General features: G+C 49.7%; 1 protein-coding gene across 3 annotated transcripts in view; it reads left to right on the forward strand.

Moving 5' to 3' along the window:
- Positions 1–13037, forward strand: part of mybpc3 (myosin binding protein C3) — a 1308988-nt gene that overhangs the window by 426718 nt on the left and 869233 nt on the right. For all 3 annotated transcript variants that reach the window (XM_041197987.1, XM_041197986.1, XM_041197988.1), the window contains 4 exons: positions 2841–2870; positions 2968–3107; positions 8041–8200; positions 11171–11275. In XM_041197987.1, the coding sequence (XP_041053921.1) occupies positions 2841–2870; positions 2968–3107; positions 8041–8200; positions 11171–11275 (435 nt within the window). The remainder of the gene's footprint in view (positions 1–2840; positions 2871–2967; positions 3108–8040; positions 8201–11170; positions 11276–13037) is intronic.

Here is a 13037-nt window from a genome sequence, read left to right on the forward strand (position 1 = left end):
CAACTGGGAAGTGAGATGAGTCCAGTTAAGCTGGCTTACTTGTCCATAAACTGTTAATTCAAGGACACATTGGAGTTGATCAGGACAGATGTCCAGAAATTGTTGTTTGGAGCCATGTATGTTCTGTTCGATTCTTCTCATAAGATTCATTTTGCACAACACTTTATACATAGTACAAAGGAGGCCCTGTGGAGCAACGGATAGCATCCCTGCCTCTGAGCCAGAAGTTACAGGTCCGAGTCTCACTCCAGGACTAGATGGCCACAGAAGGTGTGTTGGTGACATGGTCACACAGATTGATTATCAGCCTGTAATTCCTGCAATACACCCTATTGCAGGCAGGCAGAGCGAGAGAGGTCAGCCACACTGCAGAAGGCAACATATGAATTAGGAGCAGGAAGAGGCCACTTGGCCCCTCAAGCCTGCTCTGCCATTCAATAAGATCATGGCTGATTTGAATGTACCCTCAACCCCACATTCCTGCCTACCCCTGATAACCTTTCACCTCTTTGTTAATCAAGAATCTATCTAGCTCTGCCTTAAAAAAAATTCTGCTTCCACTGCCTTTTGAGGTAGAGAATTCCAAAGACTCACTAACCTCTGAAAGAAAAAAAATTCTCCTCATCTGTTTTAAATGGGTGACCTCTTATTTTTAAACAGTGACCCCTAGTTCTAGATTCTCCCACAAGAGGAAACATCCTCTCTACATACACCCTGTCAAGACCGCTCAGGATCTTAAAGATTTCAACTAAGTCGCCTCTTACTCTTCTAAACTCCAGCTGATACAAGCCTAGTCTGTCCAACCTTTCCTCATAAGACCACCCACCCATTCCTGGTATTAGTCTGGTAAACTTTCTCTGAACTGTTTCCAACGCATTTACATCCTTCCTTAAATAAGGAGACCACTACTGTACACAGTACTCCAGGGGCAGGGTTTTATGTCCCATGAGTGGGCGTGTGCCCAACCTGATCGGGCGTAAAATAGCACTAGTACGATATTTCAGTCAGCAAGCGTACATGAGAGTCAGCAATGTGCCTGCCAACAATTAAGAGGACTATTAAGCCCATTTTAATCAATTGATTAAGCAGCATTTTTCGCTGCCCGTCCAACCTTACAGTTGGCAGGAGGGTGAATCGGCCAAGCAGCCTTTGGATTTTTAGGAAACCTCATCCATGGGTGGGACAAGAACCTAGGAAATAGGAACAGGAGTAGACCATTGGGTCCCTCGAGCCTGCTCCACCATTCAATAAGATCATGGCTGATCTTCTTGTAGGTTCCACATTCCCATCTACCCCCAATAACCTTTGATTCCCTTTCCCAACAAGAATTTATCTACCTCTGCCTTAAAAATATACAATGACCCCACCTCCACCACCGACTGAGGCAGAGAATTCCAAAGTTGCACTACCCAGAGAGAAAAAGTTTCTCCTCATCTCTGTCGTAAAAGGACAACCCCTAATTTTAAAACAGTGCCTCCTAGTCCTGGACTCACCCACAAGAGGAAACATCTTTTCCACACCCACCTTGTCAAGGCCATTCAGGATCTTGTATACTTCAATCAAAAGACCCTCACTCTTCTAACCTCCAGTGGAAACAAGCCTAGCCTGTCCAACCTTTCCTCATAAGACAACCCACTCATTCCAGGTATCAATCTAACCTCCTCTGAACCACCTCCAATGCAGGGATGAGGTTTCCAACAGTAATTTTAAAAAAAAAGAAATTTCTAAAGATCATTTTTAATATGTCTCAGTTCATGTGACTGTTTCTCTCATTTTTAAAATCTTTATTTTTGAATCCACAAATCTTCAGTTCTCTGAGGCAGCTCTGTGTCTTCAGGAAGCTTTCAGTGCATGCTCCCCGCGCACGCACAGACTCTTCCTGCCCCCAGCTCAGCAGTGCTGGGCTTCTCACTGGCCGTTAATTGGCCAGCCAGTGTGACATCGCGGTCAGGGGCCAATTGCAGGTGGCGGGCTATTTCCTGGCTGCTCCCAGGCCCAGCCACCATGCCCGCCAACAGATGGAAAATCCTGCCCTGTACGAGGTCTCATGGGTGCCCTGTACAACTGAAACATAACTTTTATAATCAATTTCCCTCACAATAAATGATAACATTCTGTTAGCTGTAGCTGCATACTAACCTTTTGTGATTCAAGCACTAGGAGACCCAGATCCCTCGGAATCTCAGAACTTCAGTGCATCCACTGGTTCCCCTTTATCCGCAGCACATGTGACTCCTTCAAAGAACTTCAATAAACTGGTTAAACATGATTTCCCTTTCGCAAAACCATGTTGACTGTGCCTGATTGCCTTTGATTTTTCTAAATGACCTGCTATAGTTTCTTTAATAATAGTTTCTAACATTTTCCCTATGACAGATGTTAAGCTAACTGGCCTATAGTTTCCCACTTTCTGTCTCCCTCCCTTTTTAAATAGAGACATTGGCAAATCACTGCAGTACTCTGCCAAGCGTAACAATGGACCAACCCAATGGAAGTCCATGGTCGCCAACACTCTGTTAGGGCATGGTACCTGGCAGAGGAAATCCTCCCAACACATGCCAATAGCAGGCGGTAAGAGTGGCAGAGTCTCCTGGTCAGCCATGTTTGATGCAGAGTGGCACCCCTCAAGTTCTAGCCTCTGGGGACAGGTCAGCAGCCTAGTCCTGGAAAAACTAGCTGCAGCTAACAAACATAAGCGTATGCTTTGTCTGCCGATACGTCTCTGCATGAGGGAAGCCAACTAAGTCCAAGTACACCTAGTGTTTCAGATTTTTCTCATTTATTCTAATAATTTTTAAATTTTCTCTCTCTCTGTTCTCTGTTTTTGTTCATCTCTGCAGAGGTTAAGATTGACTATGTGCCCCGTCAAGGTAAGATGTTAATTTTTTACACCTATGCTGCACAGCTGGTGTTGGATCTGTCTTCACTCCCTCAGTGTGCTAACCCACATGTATCTGCACTCCATAGATCCTCCCAAAATCCACCTGGACTGTTTGGGAAGCATCCCTGATGCCACCATCATTGTCGTGGCTGGGAACAAACTCCGGCTGGATGTGCCCATCAGCGGAGACCCAGTGCCCACTGTCATCTGGAGCAAGGCTGACAAGGTAAGGCTGTGGCAGGGGTGGAATGGACCTCTCAATCAACCCCCTTTAAACGAGGTGAATCTGTGGGCTGTGTGATGGTAGACTATACTCTATACCCTACAGCTCACTGAAAGGGCTATGTGAAGGAGATTAGATTGAGAATTTTCAAGAGCAGGAACCCATGAATCTTAAAGCTGCCCATCACCGATAGCAATCTACGCAATACCTGCACTACACCAAGTCACATGTTCACTCAACCACAGGTGGCCTACTTTGGATGGACTAAGAGCCAGAGGGCGTGGTGGGATAGGTCATATCGCCCTCTTGTATTAATGGGGACAGAAGTTATCTGCGAGTCTCTGGGCTGTGATGGAACCTCAGCTGAGAGGGAAGATCTCAATCTTCCACCTCCAAATCAGTGCCTTGTCCTCTCCTGTTGGTTGCTTTGTTTATGGATGTACACTGTGTGTACAGTAATTCACACCCTGTGCGCACAGTTTACAGAAATATACACCCTGTACACTGTGTACAGTAATACACACAAGACAGTGTACTATAGTACACACCTTGTACACACTGTACAGTAATACCCTGTACAGTAATACACATGTTACACAGTGTACAGTAATACACGTCCTGTCCATAGTGTACAGTAATACACATTTTCTACATAGTGTATAGTAATACACACTGTACCCGGTGTACAGTCATACACACGGTAGCCAATGTACAGTCATACACACAGTAGCCGGTGTACAGTCACACAAACACTATTGTACAGTAATGCACACCCTACACTGCACAGTAATGCACACTCTGCATGCAATGTACAGTAATGCACACTGCACGCAGTGTCCAGGAATGCACACTAGTGTACAGTGATACAGGCACTAAACAGTGCACAATAATACACAGTCTGCACACAGTGTACAATACTACATACTTGTACATAGTGTACAGTAATACACTGTCCACACTGTGCAATACACATTGTATGTAATACTCTGCACATGCTGACTGAACACACTGTACAGTAATACTCACTGTACACATTACTGTAATTATCACCATACACACTACTGTAATAGATACTCTACACAGAGTGTACCCTATTGCAGACCATGTATACAGGGTGTGCCATAATGCAGACTGTATGCCGAGAGTGTACCCTGTTGCAGACTTATTCACTAGGCTGGTTCCTGGGATGAAGAGGTTGACTTATCAAGAATGACTAAACAGGTTAGGCCTTTATTCATTGGAGTTTAGAAGAATTAGGGGTGATCTTATTGAAACGGACAAGATTATGAGGGGGCTTGACAGGGTAGATGTTGAGAAGATGTTTCCACTAGTGGGGGAATCTCAAACTAGAGGACATAGTTACAGAATAAGGGGACACTCATTTAAAACTGAGATGCGAAGAAATTTCTTCTCTCAGAGGGCAGTGAATGTCTGGAATTCTCTACCCCAGAGAGTTGTGGAGGTTAAATCACTGATGGTATTTAAGCTTTTTGAAATATCAGGGAGTTGAGGCTATGAGGAGCTGGCATGAAAGAGCAGTTGAGGCCTGGGGCAGATCGGCCATCATCTTATTGAATGGTGGGGCAGGCTTGAGGGGCCAAATGGCCTCCTCCTGCTCCTATTTCTTATGATCTTATGTGTGCCATGGTGCAGACTGTGTACGCGGTGTGTGCCATGCTGCAGACTGTGTACATGGTGTGTGCTGTGGTGCAGACTGTGTACGCGGTGTGTGCCCTGATGCAGACTGTGTACGCGGTGTGTGCCGGGGTGCAGACTATGTACGCGGTGTGTGCCGTGGTGCAGCCTGTGTACGCGGTGTGTGCCGTGGTGCAGACTGTGTACACGGTGTGCGCCATGGTGCACGGCGTGTGCCGTGGTGCAGACTGTGTACGCAGTGTGTGCCGTGGTGCAGACTGTGTACGCGGTGTATGCTATGGTGCAGACTGTGTACATGGTGTGTGCCGTGGTGCAGACTGTATATACGCGGTGTATGCCCTGGTGCAGTCTGTGTACGCGGTGTGTGCCGTGGTGCAGACTGTGTACGCGATGTGCGCCATGCTGCAGACTGTGTACATGGTGTGTGCTGTGGTGCAGTCTGTGTACGCGGTGTGTGCCGTAGTGCAGACTGTGTACGCGGTGTATGCTATGGTGCAGACTGTGTACATGGTGTGTGCCGTGGTGCAGACTGTATATACACGGTGTATGCCCTGGTGCAGTCTGTGTACGCGGTGTGTGCCGTGGTGCAGACTGTGTACGCGATGTGCGCCATGCTGCAGACTGTGTACATGGTGTGTGCTGTGATGCAGTCTGTGTACGCGGTGTGTTCCGTGGTGCAGACTGTGTACGCGATGTGCGCCATGCTGCAGACTGTGTACATGGTGTGTGCTGTGGTGCAGACTGTGTACGCGGTGTGTGCCCTGATGCAGACTGTGTACATGGTGTGTGCCGGGGTGCAGACTGTGTACGCGGTGTGTGCTGTGGTGCAGACTGTGTACGCGGTGTGTGCCGTGGTGCAGACTGTGTACATGGTGTGTCCCATGGTGCAGACTGTGTACGCAGTGTGTGCTGTGGTGCAGACTGTGTACGCGGTGTATGCCGTGGTGCAGACTGTGTACATGGTGTGTCCCATGGTGCAGACTGTATATACGCGGTGTATGCCCTGGTGCAGTCTGTGTACGCGGTGTGTGTCGTGGTGCAGACTGTGTATGCGGTGTGTGCCGTGGTGCAGACTGTGTACACAGTGTGTGCCGTGGTGCAGTCTGTGTACACGGTGTGTGCTGTGGTGCAGACTGTGTACGCGGTGTGTTCAGTTTCTGATCAATGGTTCCCCAGCATCAAAGATGCCAGTCTTCAGCCAATTCGATTCACTTCATTTGATATCAAGAAACGACTGAAGGTACTGGTTGCTGTAAAGGCTATGGGCCCTGACAATATTCCGGCAATAGTACTGAAGACTTGTGCTCCGGAACTTGCTGCCCTTAGCCAAGCTGTTCCAGTACAGCTACAACACTAGCATCTACCCAGCTATGTCGAAAGTTGCCCAGGTATGTCCTGTACACAAAAAGCAGGACAAATCCAACCCAGCCAATTACAGTCCCATCAGTCTACTCTCGATCATCAGTAAAGGGATGGAAGGAGTCATTAACAGTGCTATCAAGCGGCACTTGCTCAGCAATAACCTGCTCACTGACGCTCAGTTTGGGTTCTGCCAGGGCCACTCAGCTCCTGACCTCATTACAGCCTTAGTTCAAACATGGACAAAAGAGCTGAACTCCCGAGGTGAGGTGAGAGTGACTGCCCTTGACATCAAGGCAGCATTTGACCGAGTGTGGCATCAAGAAGCCCTAGCAAAACTGGAGTCAATGGGAATCAGGGGGAAAACTCTCTGCTAGTTGGAGTCATACCTAGCACAAAGAAAGATGGTTGTGGTTGTTGGATGTCAATCATCTCAGCTCCAGGACATCACCGCAGGAGTTCCTCAGGGTAATGTCCTCAGCCCAACCATCTTCAGCTGCTTCATCAATGACCTTCCTTCCATCATAAGGTCAGAAGTGGGGATGTTCGCTGATGATTGCACAATGTTCAGCACCATTCGCGACTCCTCAGATACTGAAGCAGTCCATGTCCAAATGCAGCAAGACCTGGACAATATTCAGGCTTGGGGTGACAAATGGCAAGTAACATTCACACCATACCAGTGCCAGGCAATGACTATCTCCAACAAGAGAATCCAACCATCACCTCTTGACATTCAATGGCATTACCATCACTGAATCCCCCAACATCAACATCCTGGAGGTTACCATTGACCAGAAACTGAACATAAATAATGTGGCTACAAAAGCAAGTCAGAGGCTAGGAATCCTGTGGTGAGTAACTCGCTCCCTGACTCCCCAAAGCGTGTCCACCATCTACAAGGCACAAGTCAGGAGTGTGATGGAATACTCTCCACTTGCCTGGATGAGTGCAGCTCCAGCAACACTCAAGGAGCTTGACACCATCCAGGACAAAGCAGCTCGCTTGATCAGCACCACAGCCACAAACATTCACTCCCTGCACCACCGACGCACAGTGGCAGCAGTGTGTACCATCTACAAGATGCACTGCAGGAATTCACCAAGGCTCCTTCGACAGCACCTTCCAAACCCATGATCACTACCATCTAGAAGGACAAAGGCAGCAGACACATGGGAACACCACCTGGAAGTTCCCCTCCAAGTCACTCACCATCCTGACTTGGAAATATATCGCCGTTCCTTCACTGTTGCTGGGTCAAAACCCTGGAACTCCCTCCCTAAAAGCACTGTGGGTGTACCTACACTACAAGGTCTGCAGCAGTTCAAGAAGGCAGCTCACCACCACCTTCTCAAGGGGCAGTTAGGGATGGGCCTACGTTGCAAACGTTAAAAATCATTATCCCCATTTTCCCCCTACCCTCTCTACTATCCCTGCTACCCCTCTCTGAACCTCCCAATTACCCTTTTTGACTCTTTGTCTACCCTCTATTATGCTGTTTCCCCATTTTAACTATTCTGATATCCACATTTGATCCTCTCACTTATCCCCATTTCCTCAGCCTGGTTGCCCACTCCCGTAAGCTATTTTCTGGTCCCCATTCTATTGATCCACTTTCTTGTTCCAGCTCTTAACTTCTTCCCCTGTTGAGATTGCCATTTATTTATGATAGATTTCTGAATGTGACATTCTGTTACTCATCAAGAACTGGACCTCGCAAGCACCTGCTGACTAGACTTTCATCTTCTCTGCCCTCAAAGCAAGTGTGTTGGTTTAACCTGGCCAACAAGTCAAGCTGCAGCAGAGGCAGTGTTGGTGTAGTTGCTAACGCAGGCAGTGTGGGTGAGTTCGAGTGAAGATCCAAGTGTGCCTCAGTCTGGGTGCTGGTCTGAGTTAAGCCTGACTCTGTTCCTGTTGACAGGTGATTACAGAGATGGATGGGCGTGTACACGTGGAGAAACACCCTGACCACTGTGTCTTCATCATAGAGGGAGCAGAGAGATCTGACCAGGGTGTCTACACCGTGCTGGTAAAGAACCCAGCTGGGGAGGATAGAGCTGATATCACTGTTCGAGTGGTTGGTGAGTACTGACATTCCAACCAGGGCCTGGTCTAACAAGATTGAGTTCAGTTGGTGAGGTGCAGTACTCAGGACAGAGCCCCAGTAATGGTACCCTCCCCCTCCCACATAGAACAACTTTTATTCATATAGCGTCTTTAACATGGTGCCAAAATATAACACCAAATCAAACAAGGAGATATTTGAGCAGGGGACCAGAAATTTGGTCAAAGAGGTAGGTTTTGATGGCTGTCTCAAAGGAGGAAAGTGAGGTCAAGAGATGGAGAGGTGTAGTAAGGGTAGAGCCTTATGGCTTGGGCAGCTGATTGCAATGCACAATGGGCAAGAGTCAGAAGAATGCAGCTCCCTTTGGGGGGGGGGTTCCAGAGCTGGGCGATAGGATAACAGCCTGAACCACATTTGTAGGAGAGGAATGGAGTGGAGTGAGAGCATGGAGGAGACAGCAGATAACAGGCAATTGGGGAATGAAAAGGAGAGACGACGACACAAGAATACAGAATGGAGATTGTGGAGTAGAGGGGAGGGTATAGTTAATGGGCTAATGGAATAGTTATGGTAATGAGGGACGTAGATCATGATATAACAGTGATATTACCAGTCATGTGCTATACTCTCTGTACAGCAGATCATGCAAGCAGCACTCAGGAGAGATGTGCCTACTTAGTAGCTCATCATGCTTTTAGTGTACAGTCTAAGTAAACCTACCTGAGTCAGACCACAGTCTCCAGGTGAGATGAACCATACCACCAGTATATGAAACATGGTGGCAGTGGCGGTAACACCAATCTAAGAAAGTGTTGGTGCCATGGATGGAACACCCCCCGGGGAGGATAACCTGATAGGTACAGCAATCTGCAAATGTACCTGAGACAGAGACCAATAGGAAAGCGGTAGCGATGGCAACGCCAGGTGAGCAGTCACAGCTGCTAGCCTGCCTGGTTCAAAAGTCCCAAGGACCCACACAGAGGCTAACATTGGAACTGATGGAGGGAGAGCTTCCCAAGGTATTCAGCAGCCTCAGGTCTCCTTACCAAAGAGCAGAAGCACCAGGTTAGTTCACTCCTCTATACTGAAGGGCGTGTCACCGACTAGGTCCTCCTGAGAAAGGAGTAGAAGAGACCTCCACAGACTCCGAATCAGCCCTGACAGCCTTCCATACATTTTTTATTCTGAAATGGAACCTCATTGCCAGGCAAGCACAATTCAGTCAGAGATCCCACAAACCAGGGGAATCCGTCAAATCAATCTTTACCCACCCGTTCAAGTTAGTTGTTGCAAGCATGGGGTAAAATTATGGGTCCTAAGTGTCCTGGCCTCTTGTGTACATACTTGTTCTGAAATCCCAATCTTTCTCTCATACTTGCTGTACAAACAGCTTTCTCTACCTCCTATAACTCAAAAGATAAGGTCATACATGAATGGGCTAGCGCCTTCCTACTGCTGAGTTATAACAGCAAAAGATCCCATCTGTATTCCTGAGCTTCCTGGTTGGAGCTTGGAGATTCTAACACTCCATGTGGCTCTGGCTCAATCTATTACCTACACCACATGGACTGCAGCGGTTTGAGGTGATGGCACACCACCACCTTCTCAAGGGCAGTTTGGGATGGGCAATAAATGCTGGCCAAGTCAGCGAAGCCCACATCCTGTGAAAGAATAAAAACAGAATTATTTTTATTTTACTGTATGAAATTGTACGGATGCGAAACAAATCAGAAAATAAAAACCCGCCTTGTGGAAGTTTAGTTTAGTTCCTCCTTATTTAATTCCTTAGGAAACCCTTATTAGAAGCTGAGCTTTAGCTCATTTTCCATGGGCTGGGTTAACATTCACATAATTCAAACTTTACACAGGCCAGATTTAACACAACATGTGAGATCTTTTATCTATCTCGATGTTAATGTCTTCATAGAAACCATATCACAGACCAAGTTGTGTGGTTTAAACTGAAGGTGAACTCCATAGCTTAAAAGAGGTCAATGACCTCACCCTGCTCCACCGATAGGACAATCCTCGCCCTGCTCCACCGGTAGGACAACCCTCGCCCTGCTCCACCAATAGGACAATCCTCGCCCTGCTCCACCGATAGGACAACCCTCGCCTTGCTCCACCGATAGGATAATCCTCGCCCTCCTCCACCGATAGGACAATCCATGACCTGAAACATGGTCGCCTCAGTCACCCTGTGTCAAACAAGTTAACATCGCTTCAGGAAGGAACCAAACCCAGTTTGTTGTGATACAGCCTTATAAGGAAATGATCCTGTGCTACACCCCACCCCCCACTACCCCCACTAGCCATCTGTACTTTGTCAAATACTGGACCCCTCCACTTTGTCTTTCCTTCTGGTGGGTTTGAACAGCTCTTGTCCAAGCTGAGTTCTCACATTGCACACACTGTTAATCAATTATATATGAAACCTGTTCCTCGCCAACCCCTAAACCCACCCACCCCACTCCCCAACCCCTCAATCCCACCCCAGTCCACTCTCCCCCTCCACTTCCCCCACTACTCCCCCCCCAACTATCCCTCCCTCCTCCCCCTCCCCTCTCATCCCCCTCCACTCTCCGTTCCACAACCCCACTCCCTCTCCATTCTCTGCTCCAGTCCCCCTCCACTCCCCTACTCCCTTCACTCTCCCTACTACTCCCCCAACCACTCCCCCCACTCTCCTCCTCTCTCTCCCCCCTCCACAACTCCCACTCCCCCCTCCACTCTCCACTCCACTTCACCGTCTACTCCGCTACCCCTTCCACTCGCTCCACTCCTCCGTCTCTGTCCCCCCACTCTCTGCCCCCCCCACTCTCTGCCCCCCCCACTCTCTGCCCCCCCCACTCTCTGCCCCCCCACTCTCTGCACCCCCACACTCCCCCCTCCCCCACCACTCCCCCTCCCCCACCACTCCCCCTCCATACCCTCACAGGCTGATCTGCAGAGACTGTCTGGTTTACCTTCACTGCTCTTTCCTCAGACATCCCTGACCCACCGGAATCCCCACGCATCCTAACAGTCGGAGAGGATTCCTGTACAATCCAGTGGGACCCACCAGCATTTGATGGAGGCCAACCCGTGCTAGGTAAGAAGCAATCACTGTTTGAAGATTTCAGAGGGCAGAGAGTGAGCGCAGGTCAGGATTAAACCATGTCTTTCTCTTTCCCCCTACACTGTCTCTCTCTCTCCCCCCTCTCTATCCCTCTCTCTGTTTCTCTCTCACTGTCCCTCACTCTCTCCCCTTTCTATCTCTCTATGGCTTTCTTGCTCTCCTCTTCTTTCATGCCCTTATACTCTCCCTGCATCACTTGTCCTCTCTCTATCTTCCCTCCCTTACCTCTCGAATACTCTCGCTGCCTCTGCCTCTCCCTCTACCTCTCCCTCTGCCTATGCCTCTGTCTAACCCCTCTGTCTCTCTCCCCCTCCCTCCCTGTCTCCCTCTCACTTTCTTTCTGTGTCTCACCCTCTCTCTCTCTGTCTCTCACCCTCTCTCTGTCTCTCTCTCTCTACGTCTCCCTCTCTTGCTACGTCACTCCCTTTCTCTCTCCATCTCTCACACTGTCTTTCACCCTCTATCTCTGCCTCTTACTCGCTCTCTCTCTCCGTCACCCTCTCTATGCCTCTCTTCTCTCCCTTTCTTTGCCTCCCACCCAATCTGTCTCTCCCATGCTGTCTCTCTCTTTCTCTCTCCCTGTCTCCCTCTCCCTCTCTCCCCGTCTCTCTCTCTCCGTCTCTCCCTCTCTCTCCCCATCTCACTCTCTCTCTACCCGTCTCTCTTTCCCTCTCCCCGTCTCTCTCTCCCCGTCTCTCTCTCCCCGTCTCTCTCTCTCCCCGTCTCTCTCTCTCCCCGTCTCTCTCTCTCCCCGTCTCTCTCTCTCCCCGTTGCTCTCTCTCCCCGTCTCTCTCTCTCCCTGTCTCTCTCTCTCCCCGTCTCTCTCTCTCCCCGTCTCTCACTCTCCCCGTCACTCTGTCTCTCCCCGTCTCTCCCTCTCCCCGTCTCTCCCTCTCCCCGTCTCTCCCTCTCCCCGTCTCTCTCTCTCCCCGTCTCTCTCTCGCCCCGTCTCTCTCTCTCTCCCCGTCTCTCTCTCTCTCCCCGTCTCTCTCTCTCTCCCCGTCTTTCTCTCTCTCTCCCCGTCTTTCTCTCTCTCTCCCCGTCTTTCTCTCTCTCCCCCCGTCTCTCTCTCTCTCCCCGTCCCTCTCTCTCCCCGTCCCTCTCTCTCTCCCCGTCTCTCTCTCTCTCCCCGTCTCTCTCTCTCTCCCCATCTCTCTCTCTCTTCCCGTCTATCTCTCTCTCCCCGTCTCTCTCTCTCTCCCCGTCTCTCTCCCTCTCCCCGTCTCTCTCTCTCTCCCCGTCTTTCTCTCTCTCTCCCCGTCTTTCTCTCTCTCTCCCCGTCTCTCTATCTCTCCCCGTCTTTCTCTATCTCTCCCCGTCTCTCTCTCTCTCCCCGTATCTCTCTCTCTCCCCGTCTCTCTCCCTCTCCCCGTCTCTCTCCCTCTCCCTGTCTCTCTCCCTCTCCCCGTCTCTCTCCCTCTCCCCGTCTCTCTCCCTCTCCCCGTCTCTCTCTCTCTCCCCGTCTCTCTCTCTCTCCCCGTCTCTCTCCCTCTCCCCGTCTCTCTCCCTCTCCCCGTCTCTCTCCCTCTCCCTGTCTCTCTCCCTCTCCCCGTCTCTCTCCCTCTCCCCGTCTCTCTCCCTCTCCCTGTCTCTCTCCCTCTCCTCGTCTCTCTCCCTCTCCCTGTCTCTCTCTCTCTCTCCCCGTCTCTCTCTCACTCCCGGTCTCTGTCTCTCTCTCCACATCTCTGTCTATCTCTCCTCGTCTCTCTATCTCTCCCCGTCTCTGTCTCTCTCT

This window comes from Carcharodon carcharias, chromosome 10, assembly GCF_017639515.1.
Source record: "Carcharodon carcharias isolate sCarCar2 chromosome 10, sCarCar2.pri, whole genome shotgun sequence".
Taxonomy (NCBI): Eukaryota; Metazoa; Chordata; class Chondrichthyes; order Lamniformes; family Lamnidae; genus Carcharodon; species Carcharodon carcharias.